Source organism: Trifolium pratense, linkage group LG2 (genome assembly GCF_020283565.1).
Source record: "Trifolium pratense cultivar HEN17-A07 linkage group LG2, ARS_RC_1.1, whole genome shotgun sequence".
NCBI lineage: Eukaryota > Viridiplantae > Streptophyta > Magnoliopsida > Fabales > Fabaceae > Trifolium > Trifolium pratense.
In genome coordinates, this window is record NC_060060.1 from 59,172,505 (window position 1) to 59,193,397 (window position 20,893).

Sequence of the window (20,893 nt, forward strand, 5' to 3'; positions counted from 1 at the left end):
GGAATCATCGGAAACAAAAACCACCGCCAAAGATCAGAAAACATCATCGGTACCCGGTGGAGAGAAAGAAAACCCGACCCGTTCCAGAACAAGGTTTGCTCCGGAGTTGGATGGGTTACACTGTTTTGAATGCATTATACCTTCCAAGTGATCCATGGATCGATTTTCAATTTGATTCATTTATTTATACATGAAATTATTTATGTGTATTTATTAGTCAACTTTTTCAAATTATGTTTACAAATGAATAACATGTAAATTGTAACTTTAGATTTCAAACAATATATATAGTCTTCTTTTTCAAACAATATGTTAGAATTTTTTTTTTGGTTAGAGTGTGATTCCTCTTTCGCTATTCAACTTTAAAAAAATTCTTTTTTAGTTCCTCGGAGATTACACAAATGTTGATCTAATTGACTCAATATTTATTTGTGGATGTTGCTTTCAAATGTCTCATATCTTTATAAAATAAAAGACGATAGTTGGTGTATTTGAGCGAGTTCAACTTGAAAGTGACTCAAAGTTGTTGGTTGACGTTATTCATTCGAGAAGACGGGGCAATTCGAAATTTAATTTAGTTGTTAACGACATTATTCTTCTGATGTCATTTTCTTACTTAAACTTTAAGATTAAGTTTGTTAGGAGACAAGCGAATTTGATTGTTCATACCTCTTGCTAGAGCGGTCAATGTTTGGGCTAGTTTTCATAGACTTGAGATTATTCCCTTATGTATTGAGCATTTAGTTAATCACAATTTTCAAATTAATTACTCGTGTCCTAATGTGATGTAGGAAGGTTTCTTTAGTATTCATTTTAGTTAGATTTTATTTTACATCTTTTAGGTAGATTTGTTATATTTCTATTTTATTATTTTCTTTTATCAGTATTGTTTAGGAAATTTGTTATTTTTATTTTTCTCTACTATTTAAGCTAAACTATTGTAGCATTGAATGCAAGTTTTTTCATTCAATAAAATATAGATATTTCTCTCAAGTTTGGTGGATTCCAAATTAATTACTTTTCTGGTGGATTTCGGAAATCTGGTGGATTTCAGAACTTTATCTAACAGGTTTGTCGCTTGTTAATCTTTCTCGCTTCCGTACTGCATCATAATGTTGTAAATTTTGATCTAAAGTGTACGTTGATTATTTTTTTTTTAAAAAATAAGGATAAAATTTCATATAGTTTTTTGTAACTAGATTTTCAGTACTAAATGAGGAGGTTAATTTTTCATCCGCATAACAAAAATTAAACTCTTAAATTTAAAACCGACCATACTTCCAAGTTAAATTCACATATGAAACATGTGTGAGTGCAGTGTCCTCTACTCATTTTTCCATTGTCAATTTGATGTGACTATCTAACGCATACCATTAATAGCATCTCCGGCCAATGATGTACCCCATCTTGAATTTCAATCTCATCATTTGTAGACACACATCATTTTTATACAATTTGTTAATTTTATATTTCTATCATGCAATTTTGTAGAACTTAAAATAGATGTGTAAAAACAAAAACAATATTTGGTTTAGACTTGACAAGAGCTAGTGTCTTAAAAAAGTGCATAGTTTAAATTCCTAAATATTAGTGTACAAATTCATACCAATTTTAACCAAGGAGATGATAGATGATGTAAGAAAAGAACTGAGTTTCACATTGTTTCGAATCACAAAAGTTGATTTGTGAAATAAGAGGTTTAAATTACATACAAATAAAATTAACTATAGTTTCTATGAATATATTTCAGTCGATAGAAATATCATATTATATATGTAGGAACTAAAGTTCGAATTCGAGATTCTCCACTTATTCATCTCGAGAGGTGAATCTCTAGCAACATTTAACCAAGAAAAATTTAACTATAAACAATTTTGAACGCTAATTCTCGATAAGATAGTTATAACAAATAACTGTGTGACATAGTTCCATCACTCCAAATCCCCTAAATTCATACTATATATATATATATGAAGTAGTAACAAGTGATAATATGATTTCTTAAAGCTTGGGAAACATAGTAGCTTGGTACAGAAGTAACATAGAATAAAGGTTTTCTTTGACATTAATTCCTACATTCCTATCATTACAAGTTTCCCTTTTACAAAGTTCAAGACAATGCAATTTTACTGGCAATTTAATTTAGCCATGTCATCTCTTTATAAATCTTTATTTTTTGGGTTTGCTTCTTTTCATTGCCAAGGCATATTCTTTGTCCACCCTTGCCATATAATCATGATATATGCAATGTAACTAAAATGGCTAAATGTTAATTCAGCTTTCAAGGAGAACAAATATGGCTATGGGAAGTATTTATGTAGCTGTGCCTTCTCTTGCTGCTGCTGCTGCTGGATTTTATTTCATAGGCACAAACCATGCTAAGGTATTAAATAGTTCTATGTATTGCTCGTAATGTACTCGTGCTCGTCTTGAATATACACAAACGTCAAACTGTATTTAGACCAAATATGTTTTGACTTGACTTTTGCGTATATTTAATATCGGAGAGAAAGTATTGTAGATATATGCACCTGAATTTCAACATGATTCATATGTAGGAAATGAAAAAAGGGTTTATGATATTCAACAAAACAATGATACCACAAGTGAAAGAGCAAGGGAAGATCCTTCAAAAGACAAAATTAGCACCACAATTTGATGGTTTGCATTGTTTTGAAACATTTGTGATGAATTAAATGTAAAAGAGCAATAGAGAATGGTTAATTAATTTGTGTGTTGCTAAATGCTAACTTGTGCAAATGAATGATGAATGAATAAATATGTTAAAATATTTGTTAATTACTGATTCTGTTGTATTTTCTTCCAATACATTATACATAACCTCGTTTATTTTCTTCAATTTACTCACATCATATTCTATATATAGACTGAATCAGCTATAAAGATTAAATAAATAAATAAATAAATAAATAAATGTGTGTTTCCAATTTTCACATTCCAAAGACCATTAGACTACAATTTTTCAGAATCTATAAACTACTATATAGCTTCAGTTTGGACGAGTGATCACTGAAACTGTGTTTGTTTAGGTAGATTCACAAAAGAGAAAAATAAGAAAGACAGAGATGACAAAGAAATTAGTTATTTCTATGGTTTGGATGAGGAGAAAAATAAGGAAAGAGAGAAATATAATGGTTAATAACTGCCAAAAATAAATCTCTCCATATTAGGAGATATTTGTGTGACAAGAAGTGAAATAAACAATTTTACAACAATACCCTAAATTCAACTAATTTATTTTCTTGTAGAAAATGGTAAATTTGTTATTTTTTCAATTTTATTAATTTCTCTCTACTCCATATAAAATTTCTATCCAATTTCTCTTCTACGTCTCTTCTCTCTTATTTCTCTCTTCACTATTTTTCTCTTTTCTATCTCTTTGGCATCCAAACATAGTGTGAACTTGTGGTGGTGTTGTTGTGTTGGCCGAGAAAACAAACAAACACACACACATGTAGTTAGTTAATGTAGTTAGTTAGTTTTATAGCATGTGTTACTGTTTTGGATTCACATTTCATATTTTTGTCCCCTTCACTTCACAACGCATGGTGTACATACTACGAAGCTAGGAGTACGTACCATTTGTACTAAAACAATCATATGTTATTATACGAATTCCAAGTAAAGTACATCGTTTAATTTAACTAGTTTGTAATAATTCAATCAATAATACATTATCCACTTTTTAATGGAGATATAAGGTTGTTTTGGTGATTAAAACCAGAAATTAAAAGTGGAATGATAAAGATGTTGAGGGTTTAATTAATCTTCAACTTCGAGTATAATACAAATAATCTTTATATTTGTCTTTTAAAAAGAAAATAAAAAAAATTCATTTTTGTGCATAAAGAAAGTAAATGTATAGAGCTAAATCGAACACAAACAAAAAATTATTTATATAATAGCTAGGTCTTAACATGTGAGTAAGAATTCTACGTTAAATCGAACACAAACAAAAATGCATTTGTTTTGTAAGATAATTTTATTATTTAAATATATATTTTACTATATCAATATCAAGTGTGGACTAAATACAAATATAAAAATAAAATAATGTTATCCGTTTTCTTATCCTATCTGTACCAAACAGATGATAGGATAGTGGCTATCATGTCACTATCATATCCTATACTTATTTAACTTCTTATCATATTCTATCTCTATCATATCTTGCGCACCAAACGAGTCGTTAATGTCATATAATTGTGATGATTCGTACACGTTTTAAAGTTTTAGATTAAAATGTGATATGCAATTCAACTACTATGATTCTTCATATTTAACAATCTCAAATGTTTTATACTCCACTCTACTCCAAAATATCATAGGAGTATGTATCACAGAAGAAATGAAAAAGAAGAAAATTGATATTGATGTCCCCATTCTTGTCAAGACATGATTTGATTGGCTTGAGTTAGTTCCAAATTCCATCACTCAATTGGAGTTCTTCATTACCACATAATTGATGAATGGAATCAACTAGGGTAGTCACGTGCAAGGTGTCCCTATTAATTGCACCATCATCTATCTTATACAAGACTAGAGTGTGTGGCTGATAAAGTAGCAAGTTTATCTTTACTCTAAGGTAGATATGCTAAACATTCACATGAATCCTCTAGAGATATTGAATTGAAAACGATGAAAAATGTTAACATCTTAGACTCCAATTATCCTTGTGATTACACCAAACTCACCACTAATTTAAGTATTATGTGCCAACTTTGTGTTAAGCCATTTTATGGTAACACAATTCTTTACTCAAGAAAGAACTAACTCATGTTAACACACGTAACGTGAATGTCACGTCTAATACGTGAACACAATCCCAAACTATGTATCCTAAATATAGTTACATGTTAAAATAGATGACAAAACCCATCATTGTTTCCACATTTAAACAATCTAAGTCTAACAACAGTTTTCTCATTTTGAGAATTTAGATTCCTACTTATTGCAAGATAAAGGGTCAGTGATTTGACATATTTTTGAGCTTGTGAAAAATAGTTTATGTTAATTTATAAGTTTTTATTAACAAAAATTGATACATAAAATTATTTTACATAATTTGTTTTGCATAAGTTCAAAAACAATTCAATTCAAACGGATCAAAATCAGTAAATGGAACAAAGTAGTAAAATTTATTGATTATTGCAATTATAGCATATTATACATGTATTGAGCCAACTTTACCATATGAATGATTATAATACATACATAAGGTGAAGTAATAATAAAAATAGATTTAACTTTATTGCTACGGACGGAGTTTTGTACAACCATAGAGAGTTTATATATTCTGTGGTCTACTTTTGACCAACTCATGCCCTAAGAAAAATTTAAGTTAAAAAAAAAAATCATCAACTATCTCATCTCCCAAATCAACATGCTGAAACTTTCTCATTCCCCTAGATTTGACTTTTTTAATTATAGATCATTTACCAAAAAAAGAGCTCCAAATTTTTAATAATGTGGATCATCTAAAACTGGCTTCAAGAGGGGTTAGGATTGTATGCAGTCACAAATCTAGCGCATTCATTGAGTTAGCACATTTGTTGTCATTGGATCAAGATCAGACGTTCGAAATCTCAAGCTCTTCAAAAAACCAAAATATGCTCCCTTTTGCAACGTCCGATGATCTAGGGCCAACGGTCATTGATATGCTGACTTCGTGGAGGCGGGAATTTGTGACCACGACAAATCTAAATCCCTTCAAGAGATTGGATCCACTTTTAGCTCTACTATCTTTTAGCCATATTAGCAAATTTTCTAGCAACACCAAAAAGAACATACTTGGTCAACAATCCCTTATCAAGACTACAAGCAAGAGCAACAGCACCACCAATGACTAGCATCTTTGGTACGTTCATGCCCTTTGGTTTGTCAGAAGTGATCGCACTTTCGGTTTCTGATAAATCATTAGAGGATCCGATGGATTGCAAGTATTCAGGACTTATTTTTGTGTTGACACCGGCCATGAAAGCGGAACGAGAGAGTGGAGCACCAGAAGCTTTAGCTTCTTGATAAGCACGCAAACCAGGCTCAATCTTCTGTACCATCCCCCACATACCTTTTCGTACTCCAAGCTTCGCAATTTCCCATGGAATTCCCATTTCTTCATGATGGAAGAGTAAAACTTCACATGCAGTCAGTTGACCATTATCTCTCTTAGATTCAACTGTCAAGAAAAACGGCAAATGATCATTGATCAGCCATAAGCCCATAACAAGTCTAAAGATGAATGAATGACTGGTTCAAATTGTGAGGTAGACAACTAACAATAGTTGATCTATTTCACAAATTACACCTTAATAAGTTATCGAAACAAACCTGCTCGAATGCACCAGCTAGAGTAATACACATCAACACGTCGAGGTTTGTCTTGTCTTGGGACTGAAGGACAATCTACCCCCTAAAAGGAAGAAAAAAACTTGTAAGAACAACACTAACTATACAGTACAAAACTTAACTATCCTCGATGAGTGTCTACAAATATTCAAGAAGAAAAAAGTGAACTTCAAGTACCTTTGTGACACAATAGTATGACCTCCCGCATTCCCATATTCTTCGCCCGATAATATATTCTCTGTCTTTACAGAAGAAGGGGAACTGTAACACAGATAAATAGCAACCATAAGCACATAAAAACAGATACCATGCCAGCAAAGAATACGATACTAAAAATAAATAAATCAAGTTAAGAGTTAACACACCTTTCGTATCCATTGCACTTTCATGGTTCCAGTAGTAGGACACTCTTCTAAGGTTGTCGAGTTCATAAGCATATCATCCCATTTAGGTCGGAATTGATCATCCCAGAATAAATCCCTCACTATCTCAGGGGTTGCATCCTCAAAAATAGTACTGCTACGATATTGTGGAGGGCCATCCTATTGAATCAAAATTAACAAGACAAAAATCAGTAATTAGAATAAACCAAAAGTTACAAATAGTCTTAAGAAACTAATTTAAGGAATTAAATCGATCAGAAACAAAAACAAAATATATACGATCCGATACCTTTGGTTCTCTGCGCCACGCCTGGTAACTCATAGTCGGAGTAGATTTATCCATCATCTGTATCCAAGGGAGACCTCCATCTTTCTCCTCAACAAGCTTGTATAGATGATGTAAATCATCCATTGTAACACCATCAGAAGTATCTTCACCAGATTTCGGAGAACTGCAAGGTTTAAACAGTCAAAAATAAGTCCAAGAAAAAATTTCAAATCACACTTTCATTGGTAGATAATTGCATAACAGTGTACAAACTAAAAACCAATGAAACCATTAATTCAACTAAAATATTAAAACTTATCTAAACTTGGATGACATCATAACCAAATTAGTTTTATCCATTTATCTTCCATTCTAAATTTTATTGGTAGTTCAAATGGAAACAAACAAACTAGAAAGCACCACCAATTCACCATAGACCAATTTATGGATTAATTTAACTTTGATTTAATAAATTAACTAATTCCAAAAGGTAGCAGCAATTAACAAATCAATAATCATATCCCTAATTCCTTAATTAACAACATAAAAACATAAACTCTAAATACATATAATTATTTGTCTAATTAATGTTAAAATACCTTGTGGAACTATTAAATTTTGTTGTTGTTGATGATGATGATGAAGAAGAAACCTTTTTATTCACCTCTTTATTAATCAACAAAGAATCAGGGTTTGGAGTTTGCATTGTAATAGAAGAATAGAATTTCAAGGGAGAACCCAAAGATGGTGAAGCAAAATCAAAAGAGTTAAAAATTGAACTAGTCCATTTAGGTTTCCATAACCAACCAACAATAACACCTAAGAAAAACACTAACCACATAGGACTCAAAAACACAAAACCCAAAATTGTAGGGTTTTCCATCATAAAAACAAGAACAAATAAAATTCTTGAAAACCCTTTAAAGGGGTAAAATAAACTAAAGGGCACCCTCAAAATCCGTTCTTTTTTTTTTTTGCGTTCGGGAGAAACTAAGAAGAAAAAGTTAAAAAGGGTTTGTGGAGGAAGGAGCTTGGAGAATAATTGAGGTGAAGAAAAATTGGGGGAAAATTGAAAAGATGACAAATTTGGCGAAAAATAAGAGGAAGAGAAAGACAAAAAGTTATGGGGTGTTATGAAGGTGGATTGATTAAGACATGAAGGGTTGAAAAAAAAAAGAAGAAGGGTTTTTTGGGTTTGGGTTTGAGAAGAAGAAGAACAAGAAATAGGGACAGAACAAGAATGAACCAATAAGGTTTGGTTTTTGGTAGATGTTGTGTTTGTGTTGGAGAATTGATGATATGATAGAATAAAAAATGAGTTTGGAATATGTTTTGGAGGAATGAGAAGGTAAATAAAAAGAGCGGTGGGAAATAAGTGATGTGGGAGAATGAGAAGCGTGTGAAATTAAGTTGGAATTGAAAATGAGGTTTGAATTTGGAATTTTGAAGTCTACTAAATTTTGTCAATGTTTGATTGTTGGCTTTGGTCTTAGGTAAGGAAAATGGAAGTGAAAGAAAGTGAGTTTATATTGTGAGTGAGTGATTGATGATTTTGAGCCAAAACGAGTGGGAGTGGTACTTTATTTATACAACAACATACTCATAAGTCATTGAGCTTTTGCTAGGCCTTGTTTTCCACGTTGTAACAAGTGGTTTTTCTTCAATTTTTTGTGTTTCACGCGCAACTAATCATTTAATCCACCTTGTTATTCTCTCCATTTAATGATACTTTTGTTGACCCGATAGAATAACTCAATTGGTAATGGACATCATATTTTATACGCAGGTGTCGAGACTTGAACCTCGAACATCTTACTTATCTACCTTATTTCACTTATCCACTTCTTTTTTTTTACATTGGAGTTGAGGATGAAACCAGAGATCTTTAGGACCCGTTTGGTGCGCAGGATAGCATAGTGACAGGATAAGATATAAAACAGGATAAGGATAGGATATGATAACAGCAGGATAATAGTTATACTCAGTTATCATATCCTGTGTTTGGTGCACACAGGATAACAAACATGATAACTATTATATTTTGTTTTTAATACATATTTGCTCATAATAATATAATAAGATATATATAACATATTTAAATGACAAAATTACTCTTGTAAAACAATTGTTATTTTTTAAAAATTATTTTGTAATACTTTGAAATTTATAAATAAAAAATATAAATAAGTAATCAAATAACTTTATATAATTTCAAATAAAAATCAAGGGAAAATAATCAAGTTTAATTTTTTATATGAATCATGATCAAATAAATAACTCAATAATATATACATGTTAGATAAGCCAAATAAATATATGATATATCTCATACATAAATAATAAAACTACTATTGCAAAAGAATTATATTTAATTTTTTATAAAATTTAAATTAATATCCCTATTTGTCAATTTTTTAATAATCATTTTACTTTAAAATATTGTAATTTTAGTAAAATTTTGATTTTTTTAGAATATATAAATTACAAAATTACCCATGTGAGAAAATCACATATATATTTAAAAATTAATTATTTTATTATTTATATTTTATTAATTTTATTTTATGTATTTTAAAATATATTTTATAAAATAAATCAGTATTTTTTTTTCCTTATCCTATCCTGCTGGTAACCCAGCTCAAATTTAGGATAAGAATTATAACTAGAGAGACAGGATAGGATAAGCTTCATGATTAACTTATCATATCCTTCTGTATCACCAAACACTGGATTGAGGCAAGATATGATACAGTTATCCTATCATGTCTCTTATCCTGTGCACCAAACGGGCCCTTAGCATATTATCCACTTTAAAAAGTCTAATTTATAGCCATTAGACTATCTAGAAAAAAAAAATTCCTCGCCCAATAATGCGTGACACAATTGACTAGTAAAAATTATAAAAGTTTATATTTTAAAAATATATTCATCAAAACAAATCAAATAATATATTAGAAAAATATGGTCAAAACAAAATACATAAATAGTGCATATGGTCAAACTTGGCCACTCATTTTAAGACGGAAATGAGTAGTATACGCTATAAGAAAAAATTTAATTTTTGCTTCATGAAATGATTAATGCATCTGATCTACTCTTTTCAACCTTAATTAGAAACAAATAATCTCTTTTCCTGCAAGATGGTTAAAAAATGGGTCATGGACTAATGGTGAAAAAAAATATCAAAATAGGGAAGCAAAAATGTTTGATTTTAAAATACGAAGACCAAAATTGTGAATCTTATAAAATAGGGAGATCAAATGTGTAATTAAGCCAAAATTGTTCTAATACTCATGTGCAACATTCTACTAATTCTTTATAATTTTATTTTGTTGTTTATACATGGTGTATAATAGAAAATTGTATTTTTAATATAACCAACATCATGGTGTATAATAGAAAATTGTATTTTAATAATCCCACCCCATCATAAAAAACTAGTAACAAACTAATTTTTTATTTTTATTTTATTTACAATGAGTTGGGAATCGAACTCAGGACCTATAGCATACTATCCAAATTCCTTACTACTAGACCAAACCTAGTGGCTTAGTAACAAACTAATTTTCGTCGTTAAAGAAAAATGCTAGCCCAACCTCTAGTGGTCGAACCTCCAAGTTCAAAGTGAGTTTCCAATTACTATTAGAAAATTAGGATTAGGATTAGGATTTTCAAACCCACCCTTAATCTCCTCTAGTCAACCGTACGTGGGTGCCCTTAATCCTTAGAATTTAAGTGGGTAGACAAGTTGTTAGCATTTAGATTATTACTAGTATTAGTATGTATTATTAGCATGAGATCTATTAAGTGTGAGTTAAGTTTCATATTGGTTGGAATAGTTAAGATTGAATATTTCATGAATGAGAAGACTCATAAACCTAATGTTTATGTTTTAAATTTTTTGGTGAAAGTGTGGTGTCAAAATTACATGTATGGTTGTTTAATGCGCAATGTGTCGATTCAACCAAGTGGAGCTCCCTTTCACAACCCAACAGTAGTATTAGAGTCCGGTTGGATGAGCAATAAATGATGATAGATTGTGACGCAAAGAGACTCGCACCTGAGGAAATATATTGAGATATATCGGTGTAAGTTAAGTTTCACATTGATTAAAAGAATTTAGGTTTAATACTTTATAAGTGAGATTAACTATAAACGAATGTCTATTTTGAATAAATATCACTTGTATAATTGCTCAATATCCAATATGTAGATTTAATCTAATGATGCATGCTCCCTTTCAATGGCCCAACAAATTATAGAGTCAAAAGTCTATATTATGCTTTCTAAATATGAGGCAATATTTTTTTTCGTCAGGGTAACATATTTTATATAAGCAATAAATTATTTTTTTTGAAGAAGCAAACGAATTGAATTAAAACATCCTAACGCAAGATATGAAGCAATAAAATTAATCAAGTTAATGTTTTCATATAATAATAATCTAAAATTCTTAAAACTTTCTTCTTCTTATAGAAAAAATGACTTAAAAATAAATAAAAAATATTAAAACTTTGTGTTGCTTGAATTTCTATTTTTTTGTTGATAATTGCTTGAATTTCTATTTAAGACGGAAATTGAATTAACATTTAATTTATAAGTATTTAATTTATCTTTTAAAATATTGAAATGTGTTTTCTGTCAAAGAAGTATTTAATTTTCACATAATAAAATGTTTTGCTGTCAAAAAGAGAAGGTATATATATCCTAAGAAAGTTTTGAAAATATTGAAATGTAAAAGTCATTTTCATTTGTACAAAAAACATATATTATCTAAAAAATATTTAATTATATTAATTTTTTCCATTGTTTATTTATAAATGTCTGTTGCATAGTTTGTTAAGAGGAGTGAATATAAATATTATTAAAAAAATTGTTTAATTAAGTCAATGTACGTTTAGCTTATGCTAGATAAAAAAATATATAATATTCTATATTCACATGAAAAAGTAGTAGTAGTACAATATTAAACTAAGTACACACCTTAGCCTTCCGAGTGAAAAGTCATCTACACGGCTTTGAAATGTTGCTTAAACACATAGTACATGATTAGAGCAGCAAATTGAAGGATTAAAGAATATGACTCCGGTCAGTTTACACTATGCTTTGCATATTTCATATTAAGAAAAGGGACAAAAAAATAAAATATTATATTTAGACACCCACCTTGTTACACATCATTGTTAATATGTGTGATCAAAGATGTACCAAGTACCAACCAACTACCAAGTCAGTATGCTAACAAACACCGCAGCCATATAGAATTAATATTATTATTATTAGGTCAATTCTAACATGGAAGACTTCATCAAGGTATCCTAATAAGGTATCCTAATATAAAAATACTGCATTTAATAATGTAAGAAATTTAATTAAAAAGTGACGAATTATACCTCGATGCTTAGTTGAGAAGTGAGAACTATATATATTTGGATTTGGAGTTGCTCTTTCAAATATATTGGATGTTGGTGTTTAGGGCTGAAAATGAGTCGAATCGAGTCGAACTTGCTTAAATTTGACTTGACTCGTTTATTTAACGAGATTAATTTTCAACTCAAGTTCGACTCATTTGATTCGTGAACCAAGTTCAACGAGTTAATTATCAAATCGAGTCTCAAACTATTTTTGAGTTAGTTCAGCTCGTTGTCATTCCTATTTGTGGTATATCATGTCACGTTGTGTTAGCAAATATGTGTTCAAGTTCAATAGAAGAAAATAAAATCAAATGAAACTTTAAAATACGTCTTAAATAAGGTTTTTTTTTATAAGATTAAATAAAGCTTTTTAAGTAAAACTATTCAATTTGTCAAAAATAAAAAGAAAAGAAAAGAAGTAAAACTATTCAAATATAAAGTATTTCTTTGTTAGACCTATAAACATATACAAGTCACTCCACTTTAGTAAAAATATTAAAAAATTCACTCAACTCTATAAAATAATGGTAAAAAAAGAAATATATAAAATAAATTTTACTATGAAAATTCAATTTTGTCAAGTACTCACGGTTAACAAGAGAGTACACCATAATCTTTCAGCAAGATTTCGACGTCAATAAATTATTGGAATTGTACTCCCTCCGGTCTTAATTATAAGCAAATTCTACTTTTTAGATTCATTGTAAAACCAATGTATTTGACCTTAAGTAAGTTTAGATGCATTGATATTCAAATGAATCTAAAAAAGCAGAATTTGCTTATAAATACTTTGTAACCTTTGATGAATAAAATCAATTACTGATATACATCTTTTTTTTTAAAAAAAAGCTAAAATGAGATATATTACCACATCAGCCTTCCCAGCACAAGACGTGCCAAGATAGACTACAAAAGTTTACAAAGAGTCATAGAAACATAATCATAAACAAATCATACAAAGCCCAAACAAATCATAGGACTAGACCACCAGCTATGGTAGTTATAAGATAACGTAACACTCGTCGTCTTCAACCACATAAAAGAGAAAAGCTTGATGTTGTCCAGCAAAATATGGGGTGTATCTGCTGATCCTGTGAACAATCGATGGTTTCGCTCCGTCCATACAACCCAAACGCAAGCAAGCCAAATGAGCTGTAAAAATGAACGACGCGCGCGAGAGCCACCTGCTGAAGATACAAACTGAACAAAATGGTCACGCAGAGTAGTAAAACCCACCAAAGGAATACCAATCCACGAACGCACTAAATCCCAAAGAGAACCAACAGTACTGCAAGAGATGAATAAGTGATGGGCTGACTCGGCCTCTCCACATCCAAAAATGCATGAGTGAGCTGTAAAAGATAAAACACCTCGAGTAACCAGGTTTACTTTCGTGGGCAACCTGTCACGCAATAAACGCCAAGCGAAGATGGAAACCTTCAAAGGAACCTGAGGATGCCAAATGAGGTTATCCGCGTCATCCATAGTAACCGAAATATGTGAGGTGAGAAGCTGATATGCTCCTCTAACAGAGTAACCCGTGTCCGGATCAGGACGCCACTGCCACCTATCAATAGAATGAGCCTGCAATAAAATGTTAAGAAGTAAAGACTGACACTCCCTCAGCATCTCCTCCTCCCATGCCCTCAGCTGCCGCCGCCACACCCACGCCTCGCCTCCCTCACCCCACCCTAAAGCAAACATCTCTGCCACCGTACGCAGTTTGGTCTCAGCAAACTCAAACAGGCGCCCAAACCGCTGACACAAAGGAATCTCATCCACCCAGGGATCGGTCCAGAAAAAAGTGTCTGACCCGTCCCCCACCCTCTTCACCACCTGCTCCTGAAACCACCTGCCCCCTGTCTCACTCCCTCCATCCCTAATACGCGATATCTCCCTCCACCATGACGACCCTCTCCTGCCTCCATCTCGAAGTCTACCTCCCTCAATCCCATAACGAGCTGCCAACACTCTAAACCACAACCCCGCTCTGTCCACTAACATCCTCTAACACCATTTACCTAAAAGAGACTGGTTAAACTCCCTTAACCGCCTAACCCCCAAACCTCCACTCTCCTTACTTAAGCAAATAGATTTCCAATCAACCCAGGAAATTTTCCTAGAATCCTCACAACCCCCCCAAAAGAATTTAATAAAAATAGATTCAATAGAGGAAATAGTACCTGAGGGAGCTTTGAAGAAGGAAAGAGTGTAGACAGGTAGAGAGGTCAAGACAGACTTTAGCAGAACCAGACGACCACCAAAAGACAACAAACGACTCTTCCACCCAGATAATCTATTCTTTATACGAAACAACATCGGTTCCCAAAAACTCAAACGTCTCGGATCACCCTCAATCTGAAGACCCAGATAAAGGAAAGGAATCTTTCCCACTCTACAACACAGAGCAGACGCAGCTTCGCCTAACCAGGAATCAGGAATATTAACCCCAACCAACATGCTTTTATTAAAGTTAACTTTCAAGCCTGACATAGTCTCAAAAAGCACAAGGACAGCTCGCAAAGTCCTAACATTAGCCCAACTTTTAACCCCCAACAAAAGAGTGTCATCTGCAAACTGAAGGTGTGAAACCGTCATCGGTCCCTGCTCACCAATACTGTATCCCGTAAACAAATTATTCGCTATCATCGCCTCCTTAAGCACATTCAGTCCCTCAGCAGCCAGTAAAAATGGAAAAGGGGATAGCGGATCACCTTGCCTAAGCCCACATTAGGTGCCTTGCAGTACTGATATACATCTTAACTATCGTATTGGGTTAAGTTATAACTAATAAAAATCTAAAAAAAACTTATTTTTGCATGGGATAAGTTATAACTGGCATAAATTTTAACTATCATATACGGGATAAACTATTACTGATAAAAATTTCAAAATAATTATCATATGTGAACAAGTTCTAACTAATAAAATTTTCAAAAAACCTATTTTACACATGATAAGTTATAACTGACATAAATTTTAACTATTAAATACGGGATAAACTATCACTGATAAAAATTTCAAAATAAAAATCATATGTAAGACAAGTTATAACTAATAAAAATTTCAAAAAAACTATTTTACACAGGATAAATTTTAACTATCGTATACGAGACAAATTATCACCGATAAAAATTTCAAGGATTAGTATGGACAAATACCATAACTATATATTGGAAAAATCAATCATGTCAATACCATAACTATATACCGGAAAAAAAGAATTATGTCAAGAATCAAGTTTCACGCATGGACATGCAGATCTGTTCAACATAAAAGTCTTTCATACATACTTTCATTAAAAAAAAAACCTTTCATACATATTTTAAATGAGATTAAAAGATAACTGCTATAATTTTTATTTACACCTAAATTGTAATCGCTATAATTTTCTATTCACAAATCTTAACTTCAAAAATCTTAAATGTCCGTCGAGTTCCATACGACCGTGCGATAGCACGTGCCTATTACTAGTTGATGCTAAACTTGGTAGAAGGACCACAGTTGAAAGGGACCATAAACTAACTCCAAATAAGATTAAACGATTCAATGATGAAAAATAAATAAAAATACACCAAATTTATGTTTGAATTTTTGGTGTCAAGTCAACATCCTTGAGTGGGGTATGTAAAGTCAACATTCCCCCGTTTGGTGTAAATATACAGTGTGTTTGAATTTCAGAAACACCCACCACTTCTCCGTCTCATCCACGTGGCACCACCGACGCATCCTTTTTCTACCATCCTTCAAAATTTTCAATTCCTTCTCCCTTCTTTCCGTCCACACACCGTCCATTTTTCCATAATAATGATCTGTCCAGACCGGTCCAACAATTCCGGTTCAAATTGGCTCGACCGTCTCCGGTTCAATAAAGGCATCCCAACCGGCGACGACCTAGACCTCGACTCCTTCCTCCTCAAACTCACTTCCCATTCTCCTCAACCCCGCCCTATTCGCCACCGTCCAACCATAACCGATGACCCACCGTTAACCACCGTCCTCGCTCAACTCTTCAATCCTAGCGCCGCCGTCACTCTAACCACAAAAAAACGCCCCAGGAAACAAACAAACCCTAAAATCTTCCTCGCCTCTTCCACCACCATCACCGGCGGCGTTGCGCCGGTGGAGGTAGAAAATCGAGGCGAGGAAGGTGAAGACGGTGAGGAAGATTTGAAGGGTTTCACGAAAAGTGAGGTTACGGTTATTGACACGAGTTGTTCAGTTTGGAAGGTTGATAAATTCGTTTTCAGAAAGAATAGTGTTTGGAAAGTTAGAGAGAGGAAACAAAAGAACAAGTTTTTCGCTAAGAAGAAGAGTAAAATGACTCATGAGCTTGATATTCATGGAATTGGCTCCTCCAAGTAAGACTCTTTATTGTGTTTCAAACTAACTTTTTTTTGTTATTTAGTGTCTGTGTTGGTGATTTATAGTTTGATACTCATCATATGATTATACCATATATATGCTATTGAGTTCAATTTTGGTGTTTCTATAATGGGTTTTGCTGTTATGGAATGTAGTGTGTTGTTTTAATCGTTATTGCATGTTGGGAAATTTGAGTTGGTTTTATATTTTATGTTGGTTTTGGTAGATTGATTCCTTTCCTATTCAAGAATTGTGTTGGTGGGAGTTTATAATGATTAATATTAACGTTCTTTTAACTGTTAATTTATCATTTATCATTGTTGATTTGTTTCATTATCTCATGAAGTTTGACTTGATCATAACATTTTGGTGAACAATAGATTTGAAACTGTTATAGTTCAATATGGGAAAATCTTTAGTTTTGTTGCCGTTTATTATGATCAGTTTCATTAGAGTGGAATCTCACTATATTACTTATAAGGGCTAAGGCTATATAACATTTATTTTTAGGCTTGTTTTGGATACAACTATCGAATTTTCCGATCTCATTTCTAATCTTATATAACATTCATAAGGATAACTTAACTGTTACTGGAAAATGACAGTTATTTTCATTATAGATTCATACCAGATTCCTTTCCCTTGTTCATATTCATAAAAAAAATTGCTTTATAGCACCTTCTTTGCTAAAATGCAACTTTTGCAAGTTATTGAAGTCTAATAACATATCATGTTAGTTATGATTACTTTACTTTGGTTTCCATAAAAGAAATGTCAAGTTTAATTTTATGTGATGATTAAGCTTGTGTGCTGGCATATGTCAATTGTTTATATTTATTACATCTAACGGATGGTAACCAAACCTCATGGGGCATGTTTCAATAGATTTATGTATATTAATTGAGGCGTTTGGTGTTGAATAAAATGTTTATTATAAGGATCATGTTACTAATAAAGTAAAAGTGATTTTCTTAGGACGGCCATGTTAAGCTTTTATACCAGCTTTCATCCTCCTTTTGCTACTTAGTAGCAGAAGAAAATACAAGAAAGAATACATTTAACGATAAATGGACTATGGGTTGAGGTTAATGTGTTTGCGGTGCTATTTGGTCTTCAATTTCCTTTTACTAAGACGTACAGTCCTAATCTTTTGGCGGGGTTGAGTTGGGGATATGTTAACTATCACTTGTATATTGTCCTCTTTCTTGCATTATTTAAGATAAGTACGGTGATATATTCTTTTAACTATATACTTCTGTCAGAAGTAAAACAACAAAAAGGAATGCGATATCTTAGATTATCGGAGATTTGTGATGATTGATTTTACTTCTAATTAAGAGGCTCTGTTATTGTGTTATGTACAAGTTTCTCACTGTATTTTGAAGATAAAGCCCTCCGTGCAGCCCAGTTTTCGTTTTCCTTTATACTCTAAAGTCTAAACTGTTCATAATAATTTCAAAGTGATGATACTTTCACACGCATCTCGACTCTTTCTCTACTAGCCATTGTATATCTTTCTTACTAGCCCCTCTTACACATCTTAATGACTCATTATCCGCATGCAACCATTATGAGGCAATTGATCATCATCCATAATATTATTATCATCCTTATTTCATTAAGTTCCAGCAAATCTTATTCTCTTTATACTTTTTGCATATGTTTTTTTAACACACTTATTTACAGTTTAGCAAGAAATTTCAACATCCTTCAAAAGTTAACTCAATATGCTTACTCTAATACCGTTATACATATGCGAGTCTGTTATTGGTGGTCAGCTTGTTTTAATATTACCATTCTACACCTCCCTCTCATTTCCCCTAAAGCTTTTTGGGAAATTTTCATTCGATTTCATTATGTTGTTTTGATGTAATTTGAAAGCAAGCTAGATTTCTGCCAGCTGATGTTGATTCGTGCTTTGTTTTTGTTAGTAGTTGATGTAGTAGTGATAGTTTAGAAATTAGTTTGATATTGTAGAAGACTTTGGTTGATAGTTGAAGGATAGTAGCAAGTAGTGTGAAAGCTAATATTGAAGTATTTAGTAACATGGAACAAGAGGTAACACATTAGTAGTAGGAGAGTAGTAGTAGCATGGTGAAGCCTTATTGTTATTGTCATTGCATCTCAAAGGCTTGAATACAATTGTACACAGTTTACCTATTTATAGGTATGAGTGGTATATCAACATTCTAGAATTTTCATGACATTTTCCTAATACATATATGGTATTGAACTATTCTATGATCAACTTCTAAAGTGTTCTAGTTCTAGAAAATTTTAGCACGTGCATCAATGCTAAGTTATTCTATAAACTACTAATGTATTCTAGAAATATCTAGAAATGTGCATCATATTTCAACAGTTTTGTTAGGGAACTGCTTTGGCAATACAGATTGTAGAATTAATATCAGTCTCTCAGAGATATTATTGAATTTTGTTTCTGCAAAAGTAACAATTAAAAAACTACAATGTTCATACGTATGATATGATGATAAATATGTATAATGCTGAACCACACTGTTTTTCAAGCTGTGAAGCAAGTATGCTTACTCTCACCTTTAAAATAAGTTGCAATAAACCAATTGATAAACTTCTATTTTACGGTCATTGCATGAAACTGATAACATTTCCTTGGATGTGGCATACTTCAAGTACACATCATTATGCAGTACAAAGAATGTTTATATTTCTTGTGCTTCCATGTTCAGGGATAATGTAGTCAACATAGAAGGAGAGAAGCCTGTAAAGAAACCAAAGGTGATCTAATACCTCATCCCCAAAAGAGGCAAGTGTATTTACTTTGAGCTGCTTGCGGCAACTGACTCTCCATATGATGCTTCAATCAAGCTGTATTGCTAGGAAGTATTTGACGAGTAAGGAACGGTAGGAGATTGATTTAACTAGACTACAAGATAGTCTAGTTCGATTGATCTTCTTCCTTTCATTTCACGTCTTCAAATACTTTTCTGTCTTTGTTTTTATCTTCTAGAAATATATATACCATAACACCTTGCTGCTTCCCTTTTTCCAGGGGTTACTTACATCAAGAAAGGAAAACACATCTGTCATTTTAATAAAAGCAGCTGCTTAGTAAAATACCATACGGACAAGAACAAAGTCTAACAAAAGTCAAGAGAACAAGACAATGATTCAAGTCTTCACAGGTCATTTTACCTGAAAATTTAAGTTGGTTGCAGTAAGCGGTGACGCAGGCTTCACATCGGTACTATATTATGGTGGCACTTCTGAAGCTTTGTTTAGAGTTATAAACATGCAATTGCAGTGTCATAAAACTAGCCTTTGTATATGTCTCTTCCATTTTTCATAACTTGAAACATTATTTCCTCAATATATTTGCAGTTGTTGTTTTTATGTTGTCATTTGTTACTAGGGGAGAGAGCATTCAGTATCTTGCAGTTAGAAACCTTATGGTTTGGGCAGAGAGAAATAGGTTTCATTCTGTAATACATCATTTTTTTAATCAATAAAGCAGTAACTTTATCTTTCTAAATTTGGGTTCCTATCAATTGCCAAATTCAGTACCTAACATGAAAGCAAGTGAACAAATATTTGCCAATATCAGCCCCTGCATGCATGAACTAATAACCTTCCATGTTGCATGAAGGGATTTAATTGGATTTGTATTTTAGTTTTTAATTTTACTTTTTTAGGTCCTTCGTTTTATATAAGTTCACATTGCATGCTTCAAAAAATTTATAAAATGTTATTGATAAGACCTTAAAATATCATTAGTTTAATAACTTAACTATTTGATCTTTATTAATTTATTTATCTTTAAATTATAGATTAAATTGTTAAACTAAAAATTATATAGTTAATTTATCAAACAAATGATCTATTAAAGTCTTAATAATGATATGCTATGAATAAAAGTTATTTGAAACATGCCATGTTAAATTTTGTCCGATTGTTAGTTGGTCCAATGGTAATTGGCGTTAGACTTGGTAAGAAGGATCATGGTTCGATCCTCACAATTGCGATTGAGAGGGGGCTATAACCACTTTGTCAAAACTGACCCCTAAACCAAATTAGACGGTTCAGTGGGCCGGATACTTATGGTGAAAAAAAATGTCAAA

General features: G+C 32.0%; 2 protein-coding genes across 2 annotated transcripts; one reads left to right on the top strand and one right to left on the bottom strand.

The window, feature by feature from the left end:
- Window positions 1-5,246: 5,246 nt before the first annotated feature.
- Window positions 5,247-8,629, bottom strand: LOC123909454. Its single transcript, XM_045960297.1, has 6 exons — window positions 7,617-8,629; window positions 7,039-7,201; window positions 6,732-6,908; window positions 6,544-6,627; window positions 6,349-6,430; window positions 5,247-6,196 (listed from the first exon to the last, which is right to left on the bottom strand). Exons 1-6 carry the CDS (start codon window positions 7,901-7,903, stop codon window positions 5,760-5,762), a joined length of 1,230 nt encoding a protein of 409 aa, XP_045816253.1. The 5' UTR covers window positions 7,904-8,629; the 3' UTR covers window positions 5,247-5,759.
- Window positions 8,630-16,091: 7,462 nt separating this feature from the next.
- Window positions 16,092-20,307, top strand: LOC123909590. The gene is made up of 3 exons (XM_045960456.1): window positions 16,092-16,792; window positions 19,505-19,581; window positions 19,828-20,307. The coding sequence occupies exons 1-2, from the start codon at window positions 16,239-16,241 to the stop codon at window positions 19,560-19,562; spliced, it is 612 nt and encodes a 203-aa protein (XP_045816412.1). The 5' UTR covers window positions 16,092-16,238; the 3' UTR covers window positions 19,563-19,581; window positions 19,828-20,307.
- Window positions 20,308-20,893: the final 586 nt, after the last annotated feature.